Source organism: Carcharodon carcharias, chromosome 28 (genome assembly GCF_017639515.1).
Source record: "Carcharodon carcharias isolate sCarCar2 chromosome 28, sCarCar2.pri, whole genome shotgun sequence".
Lineage (NCBI taxonomy): Eukaryota > Metazoa > Chordata > Chondrichthyes > Lamniformes > Lamnidae > Carcharodon > Carcharodon carcharias.
The window spans coordinates 21,885,834-21,912,941 of NC_054494.1; the positions used below are offsets into that span (position 1 = coordinate 21,885,834).

General features: G+C 37.0%; 1 protein-coding gene across 3 annotated transcripts in view; it reads right to left on the reverse strand.

The window, feature by feature from the left end:
• LOC121270828 (adenosine kinase-like) overlaps positions 1–27,108 on the reverse strand; it is a 227,159-nt gene that overhangs the window by 47,116 nt on the left and 152,935 nt on the right. For all 3 annotated transcript variants that reach the window (XM_041176305.1, XM_041176304.1, XM_041176306.1), the window contains exon 7: positions 5,357–5,527. In XM_041176305.1, the coding sequence (XP_041032239.1) occupies positions 5,357–5,527 (171 nt within the window). The remainder of the gene's footprint in view (positions 1–5,356; positions 5,528–27,108) is intronic.

Consider the following 27,108-nt stretch of genomic DNA (forward strand, 5'->3'; position numbering starts at 1 on the left):
CAGTCACACCTAGCACAAAGGGTGTGGTTGTTGGAGGTCAGTCATCTCAGTCTCAGGACACTGCCGCATGAGTTCCTCAGAGTAGTGTCCTAGGCTCACCCATTTTCAACTGCTTCATCAATGACCTTCCTCTGTCATAAGATTAAAAGTGATCTTTTGATGATTGCACAAAGCTCAGCACCATCCGCGACTCCTCAGATACTGAATCAGAATGTGTCCACATGCAGACAACATTCAGGCATGGGCTAGTAATTGGAAAATAACATCTGCACCACACATGCCAGGCAATGACCATCTCCAACAAGAGAAAGTCCAACTATTTCCCATGACATTCATTGGCATTACCATCACTGAATCCCCCACTATCAACTTCTGGGGGTTACCAATGACTAGCAACTAGACCAGTCATATAAATACTGTGGCTACAAGCGCAGGGTCAGGAGCTAGGAACTCTGCAGTGAGCAACTCAGCTTCTGACTCCCCAAAGTCTGGCCACCATCCACAAGGCACAAAGTCAGGAGTGTGATGGAATACTCTCCACTTGCCTGGATGAGTGCAGCTCCAACAACACTCAAGAAGTTCAACAACATCCAGGACAAAGCAGCCCGCTTGACTGGCACCCATCCACCACCTTCAACATCCATTCCATTCACCAGCAACACACAGTGGCAGCAGTGGTACTATCTACAGGATGCACTGCAGCAACTCACCAAGGTTCCTTCAACAGAATCTTCCAAACTCATGATCCCTACGATCTAGAAGGACAAAGGCAGCAGGTGCATGGGAACACCACTGTCTGCAAGTTTCCCACCAAGCCACACACCATTCTGACTTGGAATTATATCAACAGTCCTTCACTGTTGCTGGTTCAAAATCCTGGAACGCCCTTCCAAACAGCACTGTTGGTATAACTAGGGCACATGGACTGCAATGGTTCAAGAAGGCGGCTAACCACCACCTTCTATTAGGGATGGACAATAAATACTGGTCTAGCCAGTGATGTCCAAATGCTGTGAAAAAAAAAGGAAAACACTTCATGGACCAATCACCTCCATGTGTCACAGCAGAATATACTTATAGTTCCATCATTCAATCCAGTACCGTACTAATTTATCTTTCATTTGTTTTTAACCACATGCATTTTCAACACATCATTAACTGTTTTAGTTAGAAGTGCAATGTTGGTATTAGGCTTATTTAGTATTCTGTATGAGAAAAATCTTACTAAGTCAGTTCACTTTATAGTGCAATGATCCTAATCCATCATTTGAAATTCGTTCTCACCAACAGTATTATAAAGCTGAATATGTCTTCTCCATACACAAGTTTGAAAACAAATTCTAAAAATATCGTTTATGTCAAGTAAATGTTCTTCACAGTTCAAGTGGGTACAGTGTGGAATGTCACATATCCACATTTAAACTTTAATGAAATCTGAATGATGACATTAGAGTCAATTTTACATATCCACTTCCATGTTGGGAATCAAATCCCCCTCATTTCAAATCTTGCTTGAGGTTTGTTAATGTCTTATATGCTTTTCCATGTTTTGTTACTCTACATTGGAGAAATGAATTATTTAAGCAAAACAATATTTTCCATGGCAACTCTAGAGTATAACTATCTCTAAGAAATAAAAATAAATACCTTCCTTCTTCAATGTCAGGCTATTCAATTCTACTGCACAGAAAAATAAAGTGCAGTGTTGCATGATGAAGGCTAACAATGATGTCAATGATGTCTTGTAAAGATGTGAAATGCAAGGACATACAACCACTTGCAGGCAATTCCAAACATTATTTGCTGTGTATTATTAAGTGACTCACATTTCTGCCTGTTTGATGAATACACTTCAATTTATTTGAGCAACCTGTGACTGTCCTAGTCAAAAACTACAGCTATTAAATAGGATTTAAGTCACTGCTGACTTTATCATTCTCTCAATGTCATTGTGAACAATTCTATTTTTAAAAATTAATCTAGTGATTTATTTGGACTATCTGAACTCCTGTATTGCACATATATTAATTGCAATGAAAAGGCCTGCTTCATGGTGAATGATGTCAAATTTGCTGTAACTTGAGTGCAAAATCATCCAAAATGCACTTCAGTCTTATTTGCTTTGACTTCCCGCTTGCTACCGCAGAACTACAGCTCAGACACAGTCAGTTGGACTTCGCAATTTTATTTATCAATATTAACAAAGGCAATGGGACAGCTGGCTCACTCAACATTAAAGCTGAATTGATATTCAGTTGTCAGTAAATGAAACTCAAGGCAAGTAGTAATTTTATCACACTACTGTCTCAAATGAACAATTCTTACAGATCACATTGCTAACCAATATATCTCTCACCCGACATATTAAATTTGATACTCTGGATGAACCTACTATTAAAACTCCCTGAGCTCTCTAGATCCAACAATCGATTTTCTTTCCTGATGAATCGCTTAGTAAGTACATTGTTGAGTCAAATGATGACTCACATTGCAGATTATTAATTGCTGCAGGAATCCTTGTACAATATCAAGCCAAGTCAAGAAAATCCTTTTGGGAATAGTATTAGGATGATTTGGGTAACAACTAATTAAATAAACATAATACTTTTTTGTTATTCCTTGCATATAGTATAGTCACTATTTACCATACCAAGTTTCACAAGTGCTACCAACTAACTTGATCTATCCCATAAGCTTCCTTGAACTTTGACATCAAACTATTTTAAATACAGTGAATCTTTAATGATAGCCTAGTGTTCAACCACAACGCCACACCAGCATTATTCCATATTGCAACTTCTGAACCTTAGGGGGGGTTTCAGGAGGAGACATTTTGAAAAAACTAACAGGGGAGGGCCAATTAAAAGAAAATAAAATTACATATACTTTCTAATAGACAGCTCAATTGACACAGTCTGGAAAACAGCACCAGTCTGGCCTCTTGGCTATGGGATGATTTGGGTTTACCGGCCTATGGGATATGTATTTAGCAATGAAATAAAATGATGACAAATATGAATCAGTTCCAATGCATCTAGACATAGGAAGCAGAAATATAGTATGTGAATTTCAGTTGAGAATAATTTTAAAAGCATAAAAAGTATCTGCAATATATTTTAGGGGGATTTCAACAATTCCAGCAGGGAACTCCTGCTCAAGGAGTGCACAGACCAGCAGTAGAGCTAAAAGATTGGAATCCAAACTTGTCATTCTCCAAAAGTGGGGCACAACATTCAAGACTGAATGACAGGACCTAGTGCCTTGAGGTCAACTGCCCAGCAAGATGTTTGAGCAATAAAACATCTCTAATTTTCTTCCCTGAGAAATTCATTTTTTGGAAAAAAAAATGCGCTGCCACACATCGAAATTTGCTTTCTCCTGTCACCCCGACCTGCTAATCATATGATTTTTCTTAACAAAATGAATTTCAGAACTGGTCATCTGAACATGTTATTACAACATGTCAGAACAACAACTGTAAGCTCAAATTAGTTATTTAACAAAACAAATTCTATGGATAACTAACCGGTTAAGATTGTTGCAAGAGCTGGGGTGAAATGGCAACTGAATTAAAACTATAAAGAATTGATGTGATCAACATTCCTGCAATTTTCTATCAAGAAAGCGGAATGTCATTAGAAACTGAACACGAAAATTTTTTGTGAAAACATCCCATCTTTAACATTATGGCTAATCTTACCAACAAAATAATTCCTGTATACTGCCATCTCTTGCACTATTATTTTATTCCAGATGTTTTCAAATGCCTGAAAATGCTATTAATTGTCATCTCCTTCACATTGCCACATTTTGCAAAAGACTTTCATACATACGTATACCATTTTCTTGTCATAAGTCAGATAGCAAGACTATGCATCACCATCTAATTGTCAATGAAATCGAGGTCCCCACAAAACTGAAGCAGCAGCTAATGTTAACAGTGACAGTTTATTATTTCACAGCAATTTTATCACTAAAGTATTCAGTTTAAATATTCCTCAACACTGCATTAAACTGGATTCAAATCCTGTTACTGCCAGCGTATGCTTATCAACACTCTTATGGTCATCGAACTGAAACTGACAATCATAAGAATTTAGTGTATTAAGATCTAAATGATCAAGAGTGAATTTATTTTAATTTCCTTTCAATTGTGCAATAGCTCAGGAAATGTGCCAATGACTAAGGCATTAATGCTTCATGAAATATTGTTCGATATATTTGAGATTTTTAAGTAATTATAATAAATAAGAAGTGTTCTGTCTGACAGAAAGAACATGTGCACACATTGCATCTGTTTCAGCTAAACAAAATAAGTGACAGCCATTCACTGGGTCATTCCCCAGGGCAATGTATTGACTAGAGTCAAGTTGCCTGATTTAAATTTCAAACTGTCAGTCACCATCAACTGATACAGTCACCATGGTAATGCCTCTACCAGAGTGCCCTTGCCAATCAGCACTCTCTTCTCTTACAGTATAAATATGTTGCTTCCCTTGACATTAGTATTTCCTTGTGACTTGTCCTGATGAGTGCGAGATGAAAAGCTTCAACATAAAATGTCTCATAATATTACTGCACCATAACCTAGCAAAACCCCAAGTTGTTGAACACAATGGTTATAAATTATCAATACAAAATGAAAATAAAACAGTGTAATGTTGCCATTTTGCTAATGAATGTGATGACAAATTTTAATAAGTACATCAGTTACATGTACCTAGCATAGTAAATTAACCTTTGGTCTAACTGACTTGAGGTATGTTTTGCTTGCTGTTTTAATAAAGGAACAGAAACAGACTGCAGTATTGGTGGTTTACATAGATTTTCAGAAGGCTTTTGATCAGTTTTACAAAAGGCGTGTAACAAAAAATTCATGGGTATAGTACAGTAGAAAAATAAAACAAGATAGGTAGAAGTTTATTTGATGGACAGAAAATTTTGGCAAACACCAAAATGACTGCAAATGACATTAGGAAAACAATTAGTGGAACAGGCGGATACAATTTAATTTAACATGGATATATTTGAGGCAAAATGTCTTGGAAGAAAAAAACTAATGATTGGAGCACATACACAATCGAAGCACATGTATGAAAAGAAAAAAACCATAGGACTCAAATTGATAATTCGCAAAGTGTAAGTGCAAGTACATAAAACCATACCAGTCAAGTGTCATGAAACATCTATGTTAAAGATGCCATATAAATGCAAGTTGCTCTTGTTCTGACCACATAACAGTCCAACTCAGTGTGAAATTGGTAAAGAAGGCATGACTATTTGTTGTTAATGACTTACCAGTTAACCAGTACTATTACATAAATTGAGTGCATTTATTAAAAAAAAAGACACAAACCGTCTCATTTCCAAACAGGATATCAACGTAGGGGATAATTTTCATCAGGTCCTCCTTAAAAAACTGTGAGATGAATGGGGCCGATAGATTAAGACCCAAGATTTTATTGTTTTCAGAAACGTGATTTGCCACTTTCAGAATGGATTCTGCTGACACTGTAATAAAGAATCCCTAGAAGGGGACAAAAGATGCACAATGTTACTAGCTGTAGGTGAATCTATTTCAAATATCACAGCTTTGATGCAAGAAACTCATGAATGCAGTAAGTGATATCAGATACTTAATAAATTGAATATCAATGTAATTACATTTTAACACTATTAGTCTGAATTTTTCTGTCATAATAATAATGGCAAGGTTATCAGCCATTATTAGAGGATAAATCTAACAATGTCTGGTATTCACACAGGTACACTTAAATGCAGAAATCCAACAACTGCCGAACAACCTCTCTGGCCCTGAAAAAAATAAATTTTACAAATGTGGAGAATCATTACCTCAGATGTTAGATTTTTAAAAAAAACTTTAAAAATATCTGTCTTTCAATTCTATCTCTTAATGTCATCTGTGTTTCCAAATCATTATTTTGCTTTCTGTACACTATTTAAATTTAATTTATATTTCTGGTTTTCTATTTTATGGTTTATACTGTGATACACAATTCTTCAAGAGGTTTAAGAACTTCTGTGTTGGTTTCCTTGGTCACAGGTGCCAAAGATGCCCAATGAGAGCACCATACTCATACTGATGCCGTAACAGAAATCTCAGCTGACAAGCCCATGCAAAGTCTGTAGGCAACTGTATGCGAGGTGAATGACAAAAGCCATTTCTTCATCAGTGAGAAGAAAATCCGGGCCATTGTTTTGATATTAAGACAAAAAATATTCTAATAGAAAAGTAATATATTCAGATCAATTTTAAGTACAATAACACGTACTTAACAGTACTGCTCTACATCTTTCATCACAATTTTTAAACTAAAGATACAGCCAAGGGACAATTCAGTGATCTATTTATTCCAGTAATTAATATCCATATTGGCTTTAATTTAAAAAATAGCTGAAGGTAACAAGAATGCTTTTGAAATATGTGCACTATATTTACAATTCTGCAACAACCCAAATGCATGCCATTCTAAATATATGCTCCAGTGTAGTTGCACTGCAGGAATTGTTTGAATTGTTACTCTATTGAGAGCTATGTGAACAGGCTGCACAAAAGATATTGCCTTCTCTGCACCAGATAGAAGAAAGAAGAGCTCTGTACATGTATACTTAGTGTTTGAATGCCAGACGATTTCATTCATAAAAATACATTGAAGGTATGGCAGCATAGTAGTTTTGGTAATCCAGAGACCTGAGTTCAAATCCTAACAGAGTAGCTCAATGGCAGAATGCTCGCCTTGGAGTCAGAGGGTTGTGCTTACTCCAGGTCATGAGTACAATCTAGACCAACACTCAGTGCAAAACTGTCAAAGTGCTGCAGTGTTGCAAATGTCATCTTTCAGATGCATTAGTCAACCCTTTCTCCTTATTCAGGTGGACATAAAAGACCCCCACGACAACATTAAAAGAATATTTATCACTCAACCAACACCACTAAAAAAAAGTAACAGTCATTATTTGTAGGACTGTGTCCAAATTTGCGGTCACATTTGCCAACTTAACAGCAATTAGATTTCGAAAGAAATTCAATGGTCATGACACTGTTTGGATTGTCCCAAGGTCATAAAATATGTTAAATAAATATCAGAGTTTTTTTCTGGAATATGTACAATTGTTTTTCCCAATTTTATTCATAAAGTTAAAGCCTCTCAACTTGATTTTATTGTGCTATATATCGACTCCAGTTGAAATTTATGTACTCCCTTCCAGCACTGTGACCCTGGCCAGCCAAAAGGATTTTGAGAAAAATCCTGAGATTCAATCTCTGATTTGCACCCCCACAACTAGAGAATGCCAGATCTTCACTTGGTACCTCTCCACACAAAGCTGAGAGCTGGTGAAAATCTTTTTAAAGCCAATAAATTTAAATGTAAAATAATGCTGTTCATTATTGAATGCTGTGTCTTTTAGCTGACGTCTCTGTACTGGATGTTCCATGAGTTGAATAATTTTCAACAGCAAAATGTTTTTGAGATATGCTTCCTCAATTTCTACACACTTCTAACATTACTCACTGGATCTTTGCCAGTTTACACTAGGTTGTCAATCTTATCTTAATGTGTATGTAAAACAGCACCTCTTCAGCTCTGTTTATACTAACATACAGATTAAATGCAATCCAAATTGATTTTCCCACATTTTACATTAAAAAACAATTTTCTAAAGTACTTGAAAAGCTAATTGAAATTTTGCTGAAAAGGGAGACACGCTTCTGAAGCTTTTTGTCTTGCACTCATCAGAACAAATGCAAGAATGCCAAATTTCGAACGATCACAGCCATTTATGCTATTGGTTGGCAACTCAACTGACTGGCTGAAGCATTGCTATAAAGAAAGCAACATGGAATTATAGGCTCCCCAAGCTCCCAGGAAATTCAAAAAAGGTGCAAGGCTTGAACATATTCCTTTTGTTTGCAGAGAATGGGTCCCGGCATATGAATGTATGTCGCTTCTAGCAAGCATATATGAGCCACATTACAAACGCGACTGATTATCTTAAATTGGTTGTTAGTGTAGCTATTAGTGCTCTCTGGATGTTCAGCAAGTGCTACCCAATCGTGGAATTGCATCCAAGAGTAGACATTTTATTTTGCGTTTTGCAAGCGTAGACTGGTTGATTATAGTTTGTACTCTGCCTATTATGAACAACTGAAAGAATGTGCTGGTTGATTCGATCAGCCAATCACTGGGACGTATGGCCTATGCATCTGGCATTGAAATTCTTACAAGATGTTACTCAAATACTTGATAGACAGAATGTCTTTTTGGACTGATGGCAGCACTCTATTAGTAGAAAATACCACAGTCTTAGCCAATGTGTAATAGCAGCATGAAATGGCCATGAAAATTAGCTTAAATTTGCTTTCAACAAACACAAATGAAACCTGGGACAACAAAGGCAAGATTATAGCGTAACCATTAACTGCATTCAGTACAGGCCTTCCAAAGGTTTATGTTTAAATTTACTCAGATTTAATTAATTCCCATATGGGGACTGAATTTCAAATAAAACTAACATTATATTACTATTATGTAATATAAACAGCTAAAGTGGACAGTGGAATTCCCTTGTGCTATTCTGAAAGACCCATTTTCCTCACATATCCTTGGAACTCACATGGCCTCAAATACAAGTAGTGATGCACTGATATGTTTCCTCTAGCACCTCATCAACACAATTCAGTGAAATTACCACCATTCATCAATAAAACAATTGTTTCTCCACTTTGTGAAGTGGCATTTCCTGAATCACCAGTAGCCCTTCCAAACTTCAATAACAGTATTTCAAAATACTTGTAAATGGAGCTTTAAAATGTGGCATAAAATGCAACTTACTGTATTACTTTCCATTTGGAATTTTATTAACTTTCAGGATGATGATGACCACTGAAAAGCTGAATTATTTTAAAGCTACAGGGTATTTCAATGCTAGCAATGGTGGAGCTCTCAGAGTTTCTGTTCAAGTCAGGGGGCTATAGTGAGATCCAAAATGTCAATAGATTAAGGATTGAAGTTAAACCATCAGGATTAAAAGATGCTAGCTGGTGATTGGATTTGTGAGAAGCATAAAAAAGGTCTCTTTCAGAACTGATTTACATTGTTCCAATGAAACCATGGTAGCAATCAAGGGGCAGTCATATGAGCAAGGCAGGGCAAAATAAACGAAGGATTGGTGTACTGAAGGAATGCTAGTGTGTGCATACTTATGACAGTAGAACATTGGCAATGGAATTGTGTGTGTAAAAAGACAGGAGCCAGAAACCACAGAAGGAACAATGGCAGCTAGAAGTGGATGGAACAGTGAGAACAGTCTTAAGACAGAAAAAGTATTAAAGAAAACAGGAAATATATTGAAGGGTGGAAATGCAGTGCTAACTCACAGGAGGTGTTTTGGTCTGGTTTGGATTACAGCTTTTTAAAATTAACTCTACAGCAGTGGCAGAAATTGTGATGTGTATAGTTTCTGTTCCTCTCTGACAAACATGAATGCTTCAGTCATAAAGGAAATGATGTAGCTGGTGACACATGAACAGAGTTCCAAAACAATCCAGTACAAATAATCCATCAACATATTCAATGGGGAATACTGAAATATCTAGTTTATTCCTGCATGAAGACGACCTTCACAGTTCACTCATAGAACAAACTAAGTAATTCACCATTCCCAAGAGTGTATCATCTATATGCTAATGCTTAAAGTCCATTTCCTCAGTTTGTCGTGTTGAGATCTTGTACACACAGATGTAGTTCAAGCGATACTGTCAACCTACTTATAAGAACACACAGCTGATTGCTATCAGAAATTTTCTACAACAGCCTGGAGTGAACCAGCTCCTAGATTTGTTGATATGATGTAACACATGATTTTGTATCAAAATTGTATCTCTCCCACAGAAGAACACGACATTTGCTTGGTTCTCATTCTAGGTTTCTGAATCATCTTGGGTATGCAGTTCAATAATTATGCTTCATTAACAGTTTCTTGCAAAATGAGAAAAAATTCCCATGATCTTTAGCACCTGATTTTCTCTCATTTTTGATTGTTGACAATTGTCTACAAGTGGCAAATTAATATTTTCAACACTGCAAAGGAAATCGGGTAATCAAAGCCTTAGTAATTACTGCCATTTAGATGCTACAAATTTGAATATATAAAGCTTTCAATGTGCACAATTGAGCTTTGTTTGATTGCTCACCAATTTTTTTCTATACAGCAAAGTACATGGCTTTTGATTCAGCATGCTACTAAAAATGCTAAAAGACCCCTTGCCATGCATTATGAAGTTGTTTCAACAAATGTATTGTAAATTATATGGCACCTGGATAAGATATCACTGCAGCTCTGCTATGCCACCACAATGATCGTCTCATCCTTGTAGCACACTTGGGTTGTATTTGTCTACAACAATATTAAAACCCTTTTGATGAATATTATATTTACAATAGTTTGAGGATTCATTATGGCTAATCTCATATTTATGTAACTGACTGGAAGATTAGCATAATAGAACAGCTCAGACAACAAATTCCTGTCATTTACTCAGCAGTTGTCAGTCCTTAAATCAATGGTTAAAAATAATCTACCAGGAAATCATGAATAATTATAAATTTATAACAGATCAGCTGAAACCTCTTTTTAATCCATTTATTGCTGACAAATTTGTTCTGCGACTATTAGCACGACTAACGGCAATCTCTTTTTCTCTGCATGACATACCTGACAATTTAATCATTGGTTTTCCAATTTATTTTTCTGCCTGTCATTTTTATAGTATTTTCAATTTAAAGTACTGCTACTTATATTAATTCAGGTTGTTAAGCTGATACAAAATGTAACTTTTTTCTTTAGTCAATCAATTATATCTAATTGCAAAGTGAAAATTATCACAAGATAAGTAAGTTAGACATTCCACAAATCAAAAGTTATATGGTTAAAATAGGTTATCTAGCAAGAAGACTAAAGCCAGTGTGTAGAAGAGTGTCAAATAAAAAAAGCAGGGATCTATTGTGATCAAAAACAAAATTAGCCCTAGAGCAAATAGGATGAACTCATTTTAATGACACTGCATCATGCCACAATAAAGCTGTGCTTCCCACTCACTAAAATATAAAAATAATTCTCCACGTCACGAGACTACAGCTCTCTGATGTAACCATTTTTTTAATCAAAATTCTTTACCAACTAAAAACCGACACAGGTGGAAACATAGTTGGAAACATTTTTGTTTCCACATATTCGAGGGAATTATGAAATCATTAATATCTCAAAAGTCTCATTCCAGGTTGTATAATTGACAAGAACAACCTACAAAATTATCTCCTGTCATCTAATTGTTCTCTGTTGGGAGACTTCCAACTACATGTGTAATCAGTGCCATCACTTAGTTAATCTACTGGAGCCGTTTCATGTGTGGAAAGCAAGTCAATAAGAGTAGGACTAACAAAGCATGCATACCCCAAAGAAAGTTCAAGTATAAGTGCAAGTGGACACTTGGGAATCCAATGCTTTTAACTTGCATTACTGACCTGACACAAACAATTTAACACAAGCAGCATGTGGTCACATCTCTATTCTTAAGCTAAACTGCTTTCCTCCTTTTTTTGGATAAACTTGTGAACAATAAATAAGTTAAACAATGTTTAATAACAGAATATATATGTTAAGATATTGCAAATAACTCAAATATTTGAAAAGCTTGTCTTTATGATGGCCTATATGGTCCTGCATGGAAACACTCCATGATGGGCCTTGACAGACAAGCATCTTCAAAAATTCAGCTTTGACAATGAATTCATCAAAGAAATCCCAGAGACTGAGGATACTGAATGCGTATCTCTCTTTTGCCATTTTTCTTTCTTCCAATGACACATACATTTATACCCCTTCTCCACAGGTTTCAGTACTAAGGTTTCTCTTTCCTACTAAGAGGATCATTTTATCGCTATCAAAATAGCCATATCTTGACAGTAATGCCGTAGTCTACAAAGCTCTCTTAGAAATTGCATTGGAAATAGTTTATCCCCCTTTCCAGCCTCTTGCCCAAGGTCAATACTTGGGCTTTAAACTGGTCAACATGCACTTCGTAACTGCTTCAACCGTAACTTCGCACTATTATCCCCAATGGTTTCTGGAATATGGTTTATAATTATAATTTATAGTGATAATTCCTTAATAGCAGAATATAATCACCAAAAAGGACAATCAGAGATGGAAGAAAAAATACATGATGAGGAGGATCTTCTTGCAACTTATACAGATTTAACTTTGCATAAAGCCAATATTTTTCTTCCACAGAGATGTTAACTATTCCAATGCTTTCCTAGCTGGCCTCCAATGTTTCACCCTCTGTAAACTTTAGCTCATTTAAAACACTGCTGATCATATGCTCATGTGCATCAGCCAGATTACCCCTATCCTTGCTGATTAATATGGGGACCCCAATCCCAAATGACTCAAATTCAAAGTTTTTGCTCTTGCTTAAATCCCTTCAATGCCTTAACCATCTGTCTCTGTCACAAACTAAACAACCTCCTTGAAAAGTGTATTACTCTTATTTGGGTCTCTTGTGCATCTTCCATCCCTTTGCCTCACTAGGAGCCAGGCTTTCAGGCTCCTAGGCCCTATGCTTAAATTCTCTCCCTACAAAAACAGCTTGTACTTATATAGTGCCTTTAATTTAGTAAAATATTGCTTCACCGGAATGCTGTCAAACAATATTTGGGCAGATGACTAAAATTTGGGTCAATCAGACAGATTTTAAGGAACGCCTTGAAGGAGGGAAAAAACGGCTGAGAGATTTAGGGAAAGAATTCCAGAGTTTATGGCTTTGGCAGCTGAAAGCACTGCTGCCAATGGTGCAGCAATTAAAATCTGGAAATGCTCGAGGTCAGAATTAGAGGAGTGCTGATATCTCAAAGGGTTGTAAGATTGGAAAAAAATACAGAAATATGGGGAGCAGAGGCCATGGAGAGATTTGAAAACAAGGATTAAAATTTTAAAATCAAGGTATTTCTTAGCTGGGTGCAAACGTAGATCAGCGAGCAGAGCTGTGATGAGTGAACAAGACTTGATGAGAGTTAAGATACGGGCAGTAGAGTCTGGATGGCCTTAAGTTTAGAGAGAGGAGAAAGTAGGAGGCCGGCCAGACATGCATTGGAACAGTCAGGTCTAGGGGTAACAAAGGCATGGATGAGGGTTGTAGCAACAGATACGCTGAGACAAGGGTGAAGGTAAGTGATACTGTGGTGGTGGAAATTGACGGTCTTCGTCATCGCATAGATATGTGGTCAGAAGCTCATATTGAAGTCAAATATGACACAAAGGTTGTGAACAGTCTGGTTAAACTTCTGACATTTCCCAGGGAGAGACAGATTGAGTCAGTGACTAGGAAATGGAGTTTGAAGACAATGGCTTTGGCCTTCCCAATATTTACTTGGGAGGAAATTTGTGCCAACCGGGTACTGAATGTTGGACAAGTTCTATAAGAATTAAGGCCCCTTGGTCTCTCCACCTCTTTCTGATCCTTTAAGTCCCTTCCAAAAATCCACTTTTTTGACCAGGTTTTTAGTCACCCTTTGTAATGCCTCATTCATTGTCTCTGTGTCCATTTTTTTTATTATCCCTCTGTGAAGTGCCTGAGGATATTTTTCTATGTTAAAGATACTACATGTTAAAGATACTATATTTATACAAGATAAAATGCAACATCATTGCAGCAAAATATTAGATACAAGCTTTTCAGAAAAAAAGTCCTGAAATGGAAATTGCAGAATTTGGCGTGGAAGTGGTAGATTTATGAAGCTGACAGACCTGTAAATGTGGCACTTCATTCTCACACTTCTTCCCATCAAATAAAATTTCCTAACATTATGCATCCAGAACACTAATAAATGACCTTAAATCATAAAGAACAGGCTGTACTTATGGAACAGTCTGAAAGCCATAAAACCATTAAAAAAACAGCAAAATAGCAACTACATCATGCTAAAATAAACATGCTTTCTGATTACCAGCAGCCCTCAGTACTTGCTTTAAAGAATATTCAATCTTCCACTGACCACTGGCCTGCAATAATTTTTCTTTCCTCCATTCCTTACAAATAGTTCTAAATGTTAACCATGATTAAATATTTGCTATTATGCAAAGATGTACTTAATTGCAATTCCAATTATGGGATTGTAATTTACTTTGATTCTGTTAACTTTACTTAAGTTGTTTCCTCTCTTTTTTTAGCTAGGTATACCATTCAACATTATTTTTCTGATGGTGTATGCAATGTCATATTATTGTTCTGTTTTACCCTACCAATATATAGAAAGCTCCTCATGTTAACAAATAACCAATGCTCTAAGCTTCAGTCATTCTGAGCATGCCAGCAGCCCAAAATACATCTAAGTCTTACACAACCTAATTTTGCAATGAGAGTAGATTCCTCCCACACTGAAGACTCACTTGACATAACATTCCAATAAACATACCTTGCCGGTTGCTCAAGTTCAAATGTTGTGAAACCTTATGTGGAAGTCCTACTCACCCCAGCAAGAATTACTGATAGGCCTAGAATCAAACCAAGGCTTTGCTTGCTCATTCTGTGTTCCTTAAACAAATGTATTCAGGCTGCTTCTATCAGAAATTACACATAAAAAAGGGGAAGAAAGAAAAAAGTGAAAAGGATCTGAAGTAAGAGTCATAGAAAAGAACTGATCATAAATTAAAGCAGATTATTTTAACCCTGTACTATACATAGGCAAGATCACTCTTAGTATATCACGTGCAGTTTTGAGCACTGTCTCTTCAAAAAAGCATTGATCTTTTGGAGAAAAGCAGACTTCATTCTTGGGCTAATGCTTCTAAGTTGCAGGGATTCAAAATCTGACCTCATTGTGAAGTAGAGTTATGAATTAGGTCTTAAGAAATAATAATAGAAATGGATATAGCAAGTAATCACATTACTTAGTTTTTGGTTACAAAACTAGGGAGCATGAGTAAAAAACTGTCGAGCCTAAGCATGACTCTGCATAACCACCACCAGTAAGCATGTGCATGTGCAGGCACACCAACAGTCGTGAACATATAGAATGAGTCACAAAAAGTTAGTATGCAGGTACAGCAAGTAATTAAGAAGGCTAATGGAATGCTATCCTTTATTACAAGAGGAATTAAACATAAAAGTAAGGATGTTATGCTTCAGTTATACAGGACATTGGTGAGACCTCGAACACTGTGTGCGGTTTTGGTCTCCCTATTTAAGGAATGATGTAAATGCATTGGAGATGGATCAGAGGAGGTTTACTAGATTGACACCTGGAATGAGTGGGTTGTCTTATGAGGAAAAATTGGACAGACTGGGCTTGTTTCCACTGGAGTTTCGAAGAGCAAGGGGTAATTTGATAGAAGTATACAAGATCCTGAACAGTATTGACAAAGTGGATGTGGAAAGGATGTTTCCTCCTGTGGGTAAATCCAGAACTAGGGGGCGCTATTTTAAAATTAGTGGTCACTCTTTTAGAACAGAGATGAGGAGAATTTTTTTCTCTCAAAGGGTTGTGCGACTTTGTAACTCTTTGCCTCAGAAGACGGGGTCACTGAATATTTTTAAGGCAGTGGTAGATAGATTCTTGTTAGGCAAGGGAATCAAGGTTATCAGGGTAGATGGGAATGTGGAATTTGAAACATAAGCAGAGCAGCCATGATCTTATTGAATGGCAGAGCAGGCTTAAGGGGCCGAATGGTCTACTCCAGTTCCTATTTATGTTTTTATGATGTCAAGCATAAGTTCAGGCCTTTGCTAATTCCTTTAAACATATAATTATCTGTTGATAAGTTTTAAATGGTTAAGATCATAAGCTAAATCCAGATGAGGAAAGCCACTCAGTCCACATTAGTTCATCCATCTCGAAAGTGTATAGACCCATCCTCCATTGTGGCATCCAGCTATGTTGTAAATTCTAAGTTTTCCACCACCATTACTCTATCAAAAGTCCATCCATATATAGATCACTACTGACTTGCCTCTCCCAGTGTCTGCCTGATACTGACCAGGCAATCTAACCGTCACATTCCTTGGAGCAGCGTCCTCGAGTGGGAGTCAGGAGTAAAGGGTAAATAAGAAAGGCTGATTCTGCTAATTGGAGGAGAAAGATGAGGAAAAAGAAGGGAGAACAATGAAAGTGTGAAATGGGGTAATGAGAAAGGTTCCAGCCTAAACCAAGAACAGAAAAGTGCCAGCCTAAACTGCTGAGGTGGGGGTGGGGAGAAGAGCACCAGTATGACTGAATGGCTCCATTTTAGCAAGAATACCAAAGCATATTCAAAACAGCCCTTAATTACATAAAGTAGTGAGGGAAGATCCCGGAAATTTTTGCTCCAACAGTATGCATTTTTTTTTCAATTACACAAGCCACCTTAGAATGCAAATGCACTTTTGTGGCTTTACAGTTGGTTTAATACTCAGGAATTTTGCTTGATTACCTTTAGGTACAAGGAGAAATTTCAACAAGCTTTAGATTTTGAGGTTTGTACTGAGCAGACACCACGAAAGGCTAAATTCTGTCCGGTGTATGCAGGAAAGGAGTATGATGAACAGAATGGTCTTTTCTCATTCGATACTTATGATTTATAAAATTAGGTAAAATATGTAAAAGTGACAAAAACTGTAAGCAAACATAAAGTGGCTGTTTAGATTTTGTGTTGGTGGCCACAGTATTTATCAAAATAAAACAGAAAAAACTAGGCATGCTGAGGCAATTTTACAACTTTTACCCAAATGTACTGTGAAGTTTAAAAGAACGAGAGGCGATCTCATTCAAACATACAAAATTCTTATAGTGCTCAACAGGATAGATGCAGGAATGATGTTTCCCTTAGCTGGGGGATCGAGAACCAGAGGACCAAGTCTCAAAATAAGAGGTAGGCCATTTAGGACTGAGATGGGGAGGAATTTCTTCATTCAGAGCGTGGTGAATCCTTGGAATTCTTTGGTTTAGAGGGCTGTGGAGACTCAGTCATTCAGCATGTTCAAGACTGAGGTCGATAGATTCCTATATATTAAAAACATCAAGGGATATGGGGATTGTGCAGGAAAACAGTGTTGAAATAAAAGATCAGCCATGATCTCACTGAATGGCGGAACAAGTTCGAAGAGCTGGATGGCCTACACCTGCTTCTATTTCTAATGTTCTTATGAAAATCTAAGATTAACGTTCAATTACATTGTTGTTCTGGACCAGTAGCTTGTTACTTGTGTTCTGAGGGAAAAAATCACTTTCCATCTCAGGCATCCAGTGTCAGCACCTAAAAGATCTGCCTGACAATGTGCCTCAACTTCAACAGCAGGTTGTCAACACCAAAAGTTTGACATTTTCTATACTAGCCAAGTTATGGCCTCTCTGATTCTCAATGTGGGCTAATTACAACCCATGCTCAATTGGAAATGTGGTCAAGATTGTCCACACCTATGTTACATAGTTTCTTACAACCAGCAGGTAGAGGGCACTTCCATCACGTATCACTAAATCAATTCTGAATTATTTATTTTCTAAATATGATAACTCGATACAGATGTAAATTCAGCTAGGGAACATAATCTGAATTACTGGAAAGTTCTTACATTCAGTCTTTATTGCAGTAGGGTGAGGTATGGAAGCTGTCAGGCAAGATAACAGATCATATACAATCTTAATTAGATCAACTCCTGCGAGGAATTTTAGATGATAAAATAGAGCGAGGTTCAAAGGAATAACATATGGCAGATTTCCTTTCCGCCAGAAGATCATACATTATTTTGCAGAAGTGTAAAAATTGCTAGAAAAACTGCATTGGAGAAACCAAATAATACTATATTATCAAGAATATCTCTATTAACAACCTGCTAACTTTAAGAACTCAAGAGTATTATTACATTTATGTTCCAATTTCACTTACAATGGATAACAAAATACATTAATTAAAAGCAAGTCTGTAGAAGTTGGATTAACAGTAAAGTGAATTTACATTCTACAAGCAGCACAAAGAAACTGTCATAGCTGTAAATTTTGTAACACAAAATTTTTAACAAGATAATCTGGTTTGACTGCCTACTTTAGTACTGATGTTTCATTTGTGAAAGCCTGAGGCATTTATAAAACAATTGTGGGCTGTAGTACTGAAAATAATATGTTCTAATTTTAACAGACCATTTTGAAAAGTGCTGTTCTCTTGGTTATTTGAATCAATAAGCCAGGGGATGGTTTTCTTTGGTTGCATTTGAATGCATGCAAGCCTCCTGGAAATTTTATACATATATTTATATGTAATATATGTTATCATGTAATCCTGAGCTTTCGGCTTTGTCAAGTTACAGAAAAATCAGTTCCAAAGACATGTTTTAGCCAAAATGGGGCACACTTTCAGAACAGCCAGCCAGGAAATTAACATAGCAAAATATATCTACAACATTATAGTTTGTTATTTATATTTATGGCAATCAATTCAACTGTCAATCATCAAGTTTCAAGAGATCTTGTTCTGAAAGGTTTTCTGAGCTTGCTTGTGCATACAATCTCTGCCAAAAGCACTCCAACCCTCATTTTCTCCAACATGTAGGCATGGCCTGAAATTGCACTTGCAGTACAACTGTGTCAAACCCAAATGTGAATTTCTCTTAATTTTTTGTGATAATGCCCAAGGCTCCAAATGCTGTGCACAGTTTATGTAGCACAGGAGATTTCAGAGTGCCAGGACAACTCACTGACACTTACTTCAACATTCTGGTTCACACTTTGAAAAGGGTGAAGTAGACAGAAGCAAAGTATACATTAGCATTGGCCAGTACAAACAGGCTAAACTGTTTATCCATTAACATAGCAACTTTTAATAGCTGCAAGATCCAGATTTTACAGGTGAGCATTCAGAGTAGAGTTACTAAACTGCTGCATCTCTGCCCCACCACCGCAATTTTTCTTTAACTTCAGAAGCCAAAATAATTGAATGAAAATAACCTCCTTGATTAGAACATTGAACCAATAATCGATATTGCTCGTAACCAAGAGAAATGATTCATACCTGTGCAAAAGCAAACTACTGCAGATGCCCGAGTTAAACTAACAGTAATGTATTGAAAACAATGGTATCTGCTTCAAAGTGCTTGGTGAATTTGAAATTAATCACAAAATCTAGTTCAAAATGCCCATAGTCAAACAAGTAGGGGCACTGCTAAGAATTCTTTCTCTTCCCTCCGAATCTCACTTGATACATTTCACCATTCTGCTTAACTGGCTCCATTCGCAAAGCAGTGGAATATCTGGAAACGAGGCCTACTATTTGCAACCTTCTGAGAGGCCAGGATGCACGCCATCTGGTGGTCAATTTCAGAGCTATTCCAGTTCACCCAACAAGAGCAGAGGAATTGAGGGGAGAATTACAATTGGTGGCCTTCTAGGTTATCAATTCAACTTGCGAATGGCTGTAGTGATTCTAATTTGCTAATTCTAAGGAGCAGTACTGTTCATTATAAATGATAATATGATCATATCCACTGAATTCCCATTGTTTCTTATTTTGAAAATATTTGATTTGATTGCTTGGAATAGGTTCTCCAATTATCTTATTATAAATGACCCAGATTTTGTGCTAATAATAATAGTGAGGCGATTAGAACTCACCATTATTATGGGGTAAATCAGCCAGCAGCTTCTGGCATCTGTCAGGGATACTCCACTCCTCCACAGCGTGTGCTATTGCAGTCCTTGCTGAGAGACCTGAAATTGAAATGACTGCAATGGCATGAACTTGCTGTACTTGCCCACTAGCTCCCAGTAAAGATGCCTGAAAAAGTTAAGACTGGGATGTTCAGGAGCAAATGCATTTTTAAAAGTGTAATAATGATAATTGCTTCCGTCCAACTTCTCCAGCCATGAAAAATTAATTTTACAACTGTGGAGTCTCATTTCTTCAGAAGAAAATTAGTGTTAAAAGATTTTTTAAAAATTGGTTTGACTTTTTTATCTGTCCCTTTTATTCCTCTTGCTTAATTCCATCTGTATTTCCCTATTTTTTTTTGCTTTCTGTAGATCATTTAAATCTTTGTTTCCTGCTTTATACTTCCTGATTTGGACTGAATGTCTCAGTTTGGATTCTTCAATGTGATTAGTTGAAGAGCTGAGCTGTTTCTTGCCCTGCTCACAGATGCCACAAATGCACTGTAGAGAGTGCCACGTTGGAACGGATGCCATATTAAAGACTGCACTTGAAAGCCAGACAAAACTTCATGGGCAACTGTTAGTGAAGTGAACAAGCAGCATTGTTCTTTGGCTGCTGACTGGAAAATCCAGGCCATTTAATATAATTAGGAGTTACGTGAAGTTTTGGCTCCACAATAATCCTTCAGATTCAAAACAGGCAACTGGCTTCATAGCAAGAGATTAGCAATGGCAAACCAATTTTACCTAGCAATTTGGCAGTCTGATTTAAATGTGAAATAATTTATAATTAGCAACCTAGGCCACAAATGAATGGGGAAAGCACATGGTGCAAGTAATTTTTGTCAACAACATGGACATAGGCACCTGTTTCATGGAAATAATTACATAATTGATTTTGGAAGTTATTTTTCATACCATTTGAGCAGACTATTGAAATTAAGAAAAATGATCAAAAAATGGTGAGGTCAGAGTCCAAAGCTATCTGAAGTGAACAGGTGATGCTTTAGCCACATGATGTCATTCAGGAAATTTGGAATCAAAGGAGAGCTGTTTATGAAGACTAAGCAAAGTATTTATGATAAATATTTAGTTCCTCAGGTTATATTATACCATAGTTTATGTTTGACTGGGTGAAATTATGTTTAGGGAATAATTTTTTGTCTACAAAATGTATCATCTGATGACATTGCTGATGCAGCATACGGTTCAGGTGCATCAAAGATGTAAGGTGACAAATTGTATCTGCTTAATCTTTCCCTTCATCTTCCTCCCTAATCCTTAAATGGCATTTTGAAATTATGATAAATTGTGGTCCTCACTGCTCATTTTCTGCCAAATGGTAGATATAGATGAGTAGACGAAAGTACTGAGCATTGTGAATCACATACTTAAGCAACCATTAAGCGAAGAGCCACGTATCAGTTGCAGAGTCTGGCTTTCTTTAAGCTTTGTTGTTTTCCCTTTTTGTGGGTGACACAATGGTTCAAAGTTCAAGCAACAACTGGTGAAGCTACAGTTTGTTACAAGCAAACTGGGAGGATCTGTACATTCCTCATGAACATCAATCCATTTTTAAGTCATTGCATCGTATTAATTCTTTAGCATTACAGAAAATAAAGCAGCTTTTTTCTAATAACGCACAGGAATGAGAAGTTTTTGTCATTATAGTATTCAACAATTATAAGTGAACCAGAAACTTTGATGAGAACTTTGAAAGGCTGGAGTCAATGGACATGATCACATTTAAAAGGTTAAGCACATCTTGAGATAATTTTAAAAGAGGCCTCCATAAAAATATATTTTTATTAAGTCATTGCTCAAGATTGTCCAAGGCATTACGTTAGTGTGTGCAAGTGTGTAGCATTGCTCAATTGTTTGCATTCTCAGCAGTAATGTTCTCAAACTTAATTTTCTGACTTCTGAGACTTCATGTGGCATATATGTTTGATTGTTCTTCATCCTTTGATTAACTTTAAAAATAAGACTTTTTCCACTACAAAGATTTAGTGATTTGAAATTTCAACCAGAGTATGATACTGATGATTCTGTAGTCTGCACAGTGTTCCTCTTTTAAAACACAAATAATTTTGAAGAGGAAATTTTAAAAATGACAGAAACTTAAAAAATTGAGGGCTCACTCTAATTTCCATCACAGCCTCCTCGCTTCCCTTCCCCCAACCCACTGCAAATCATGCCATAAGAGGACTAGAGTCCCCTTGTGATCTTTTAATTATTCCACACAAATTGCATTGCAAACCACCTGTTTTTCATACACTGTGCAGAGAACTAAAGATTGAAGCAGTGGCGCACCATCCAATCCCACATTAAAAGAACATCCTGATCACCACCTTTCATGTCCCTGGGGTCCCTGCCCCTGAATCATTGCATTTGCTTTTTTTTAATTCGTAGAATTGATATAACTGTAGATAAGTTCAAAAGTCTGGTCATTTTCTTGAAGTTGTTCTAATATTGCAGAACTTCAAAAAAAATTTATGTTGCGAAAATTCTGGCACACTGACATTTCTATGTTCATCCTTACTGTTCTTTATTGTTTGCTCAAAATATCAACTCTTTGAACTCAACCTTTCATATTTTATAATACACTCCAATTTGATTTGTTAATCAGGACTAGTACTGTGAAACACTTAAGAGCAACAGATAATCACAGTTCTTAGCTTTACAATCATCTTGAAATAGAAATAAATGCCCAACCAGGGGAACTAAATTTTAATGTGTGTAATGATGCACTAGGCAGCTCTCATTTCAATTACTTTTCAAGTGTATCCTTTAATCCAAATATTCTTTGCAAATAATATCGAAAGAGACAGCTAAAGAAGCTTAAGATAATATTCCAAATAAATACAAACCTTTCAGATCCATTTTATACTGACAGCTGCATCAAGCATAAGGATATGAAGACAGCTTTAGAGGCCCTTAATTTTGGGCAAGCATTCAAACCTGCTCAGGGTAACAGTAAGGTTAAAAAAATCTTAGTCTTATTCTCACCCTACTATAGACCTCATCACTGTTTTACTGTACTATTTGCATACACTAACTTAATATCATGGCATCAGAATTCCACAAAGGGAATGAACCTAATGGGATTTGGGAAATTGCTGACTGCTTGTCATGAAAATTTGTTTCATAAAAATCTTTTGATATATACATATGCACAACAGATCAACCAAGTTGAGCTTCTGAGCATGCTTTGTCACACTTCAAATAATTAAAAAAAAAAATTTTCATGGGAAGTGGGCATCATTGTCCATCCGTAATTGCTCTTGAACTGAGTGGCTTGCTAGACCATTTCAATGGGCATTGCTGTGGGTCTAGAATCACATGTAGGCCAGACTGGGCAAGGACGGCAGATTTCCTTCCCTAAAGGACATTAGTGAACCAGATGGGTTTTTACAACAATCGCTGATAGTTGTCATGGTCACCATTACTGGGACTAGCTTCAGAATTCGAGATTTATTAATTGAATTTAAATTCCACCAGCTGCCATGGTGGGATCTGAACCCATGTCCCAGAGCATTAGCCTGGGGCTTTAGATTACATCCCCCTCCCCCCAAGAAAATGCAGTTCAATCCTTGGTTGGTGCTAAACTAGTTCATCTCAGTACAGCTAATAGTAGGGGTGATGTAATTGGTCACAACATTCATGGGAATGGGAGCAGGAGAATCAGAAAATATCATTTTCTTGACTGTTTCCAATTTAGAAGTGTGTGAATGACATGATTGTCCCTAGCTGTAATGCGTCTTAAACTCAACTGGCTAACATTCACAAAGCAAGTTCACACATGAACAAGAGACACCGGGAACATCTAGGGAATGTTGCAAACAGCTATGGAGCTGATCCCCGGCAAGAATTAGCAACTCTTGAAAAAGAGGGCAGAGAATCCACACAGCATTATGCATTTCCAGAGCATTTGTAATCCTGGTTGGTTTAAGTTTCCTTTACTAGTTACAAGAAGTTCAATAAAATATTAGCTAAAATGGAAATTTATATTGTACTCCATGTTCAATTATGTTTGGCTTCTGAGTTTGTTATCAAATTATAAATGTGTGCAAGTGATTCAAAGACTACTTATTCCAACTATTAGTGAAAGGTAGCCATGCTTTAAAAAAAAATCAACTTGTAGATTATTACTATGTTTCATCTGATTTAAATAACTGAACATTAAGGTTATTAAATGCTAAATGATGATTGTAAAATCTGGCATAAATTTGGACTGCTTGTCTGATGTTAATATCTAGGATGAGCTGTAAATCAGACAGCTAAACAGTTAGAAAACCGAGGCCATTGTCTTTGGCGCCAACCACAAATTCTGTACCCTTACATCAACTCCAATCCTGTCTGATCACTGTGTCAGTCTAAACCAGACTGTTAGAAACTTTGACATACCCAACCTCCATAACATAAACTTCCAAATCTGTAACATAATGCAACCGCAGCCCCTATCTCAGCCCATTTATTCTTAAAATCAACATGCATTCCTTTTTCATCCTGACTTGATTATTTTTATGCTCTACTGACAGACTACCTATGTCCCACCCTCTGAACTTCAGCTAAGTCTGCCTTTAACCTGTCCTACACCAAGTCCCATTTACCCATCAAATTTATGCTAACAGACAGACATTAAGTTCTCTGTCCTCACACTGCTTCAGATTTTAAAAAGCTCACCTTGGTGTTTAAATCACTTTTTGATTGCTCTTTTTCCTATCTTCATAAACTCTTCCACTCCTACAGCCTATCCCAAACTTGTCCTTATCATTAAACTCCAGCATCTTATGGCAATCCCTTCTTTCCACCCCAATAGATGGCCAGGCCTCCAAATGCATTAGCCTCACACTCTGGAAGTACTTCCTAAACATGTCAATCTCGCTCTCAATCTTTGAGGAGGAGAAGGATTGCTCTTAAAATCCATCCTTGATTAACCTCTTGATCACCGTTCCTCATCTCTCTCTTTAGCTCAGCATCCATTTTCCTTTTATTAGACCTTGAGGTTTTCCGAGGTGAAAAGTGCTATGGAAATGAAAACTGTTGCTTTCTAAACCAGATGCAGAAAACGTAGCTAGTTAGTTGCTTTATTAAATCTAGCCCAAGTTTCCTAATCTCCACATCATGTTCAAGCAAAAATAAATAGAATGATTTCAAAAGAGGTCTAATCAAAAGGAAAATATCTCTATGCAATACTGAAATAAGTCAAATTATCACATTAATAAATGCTTCTCCAAAAGACTTTTTCTTCAAACAAATAATGTACACATTCCATGTACTTAACTGATCAAAAACTACAGACCATGGTGTACAAGAAAGATCCCTAAGTTAAAATGCATCATTGGTATTGATCATACTAAGTGTGATAGCAAATAAAGTATATAATGAGTGGTAAGTATTCAGCTTCGAATCCCGTGAGGCAAGTCTTTGACTCTAAACAGTTGCAGAGAGGTAGTGAACAGAGCCACACGTTTTCTCCTCCATCTCTAGAAGTAAGAATCACCAGGAGGCTCTTCTGAGATTCCATACAACTACCGTTGATGGAATGGCATAGGCAGGAGACAGACAGTACATAATGGAGGAAAAAATATGCAACACGTTTTTAAAAAAAAAAATCTGCATAACTAACCTGCTTAAAGGCTATAATTGCTGAGGACATGACAAGCTTCCCAAGAGATTTACACATTCGGACCAATAAGCTAGATTACACAAGAACGAATCTTGCCTGCTGCCAAGAATAGACAGCCTGAACCTTTCTCAACTGGCTGCAAAATATCAATGTGGAAACCGAGAAACTTGGACATGAGAGATTAAAAAGTCCTGATTAGCGAATCTGTGATTTGAGAATTCATTGGGACAGTGATTTGTTTAGTCATCTTTTCATAACAAAAAGAGCTTTGTTTTTTTCTTACTAAAAGCCTCTCAAATTCTTTTTCTGTGTTTTTGTCTACCAAGCTTTGGGTTCAGGTACCTGTTGGGACAAAATGCCTCCCAGGTTTATTTTTAATATTAAGTACCACCTTTATACTCAAATACAAGTTTGACACTGAGACCTGGTCTAAAGCAGTGAGATCCAGCAGCTATGCATCACTTTCAAGCAGGAAGAGGAGGATGGGACAGTGACAGAAAGGAGGGCACTGCAAAAGTGTTACTAATACCAACCAAGTAGCAACACTGGTGACATTTTAACTATTCGAGGGCTCTTTGCCTCCATGAAAATTAACAGAGTTCTTGGGAATTTCTTAAACTTTAATATTTTTTTAAAAAAAGCTTCACATCACTAAAGCTATACAACAACCAGTGTGAAGCAGAATTGGCATGAGCACCAAATAACCAAACTCGAATTAATTTGACTTCAGTTAGTCTAGTTCAGTTTTACTCCACCACTGACCTCAAAAACACACTCTCTTGTCCTTGCAAACTGTCGTCCCACCTCCAGCCTGCCTTTCTTCTCCAGTCACCTCCCAAACATGTGCTCATTTTTCCGATCAGGTTTCTGCCTCTGCCACATCATTGAAATGGCCCTAATCGAAAGCACAAATTACATCCTTCGTACTGCGTATGCTACCCATTTCTCATGCTTCTCAAACTCTCTGCACCCTTCACTTGGTTGACTGCATCCTCCTCCTCCAATGCCTCTTCTTCATTGTCCAGCTCTATAGGACTGCTTTTGCTTGGTTTCACTCATACCTATCAAAGTTTAGTCAGAAGACGTGGTTAGCTTCCACATTTTTTTGATTAGACACGAGATGAGAGTGTCACTGGTAGGGCTAGCATTTACTGGTCATCGCTAATTGTCAGAGAATGTGATGGTAAGCTGCCAGCTTGAATATTATGATGATTTGCTAGACTATTTCAGAGGAAAGTTAAAAGTCAACCACATTGCCCTGGGTCTGGAGTCACATATAGACCAGACTGGGTAAGGATGGAGGATTTCCTTCCCCAAGAAGTTTATGAACCAGATAGATTTTTTGACAATCCAGTAGTTTCATGGTCACCATTACCGATAATAGAGTTTTATTCCAGATTTTAATTAATGTATTAAATTTAAATTAGAATTCATGTCTCTGTATCATTAATTCAGGCCTCCAGTAGTATAAGTTCCATGATACCTTACATATATATGCTAATGAAACCCAGTTCTACTCGTTTATTTCATGCGTTGCCAACTGGTGGTCCAACATTCAGTCCTCGAGAAGCTGCAATTTTCTCCGGTTAAACATTGGGAGGGCTGAAGCCACCCTCTTCGTACCGTGGCCACAGATTCTGTTCCCTCCATGTAGGTCTCAGAATTAGAGTATTCCCAGCTGTGGCATCCAATTTAACCCCAAGACGAGTGTCATTCCAATGCCTTGGTTAAAATTTTCATCCGTGTGCTGAAATCCTTCCACAGCTTCGCGTTTCTTGC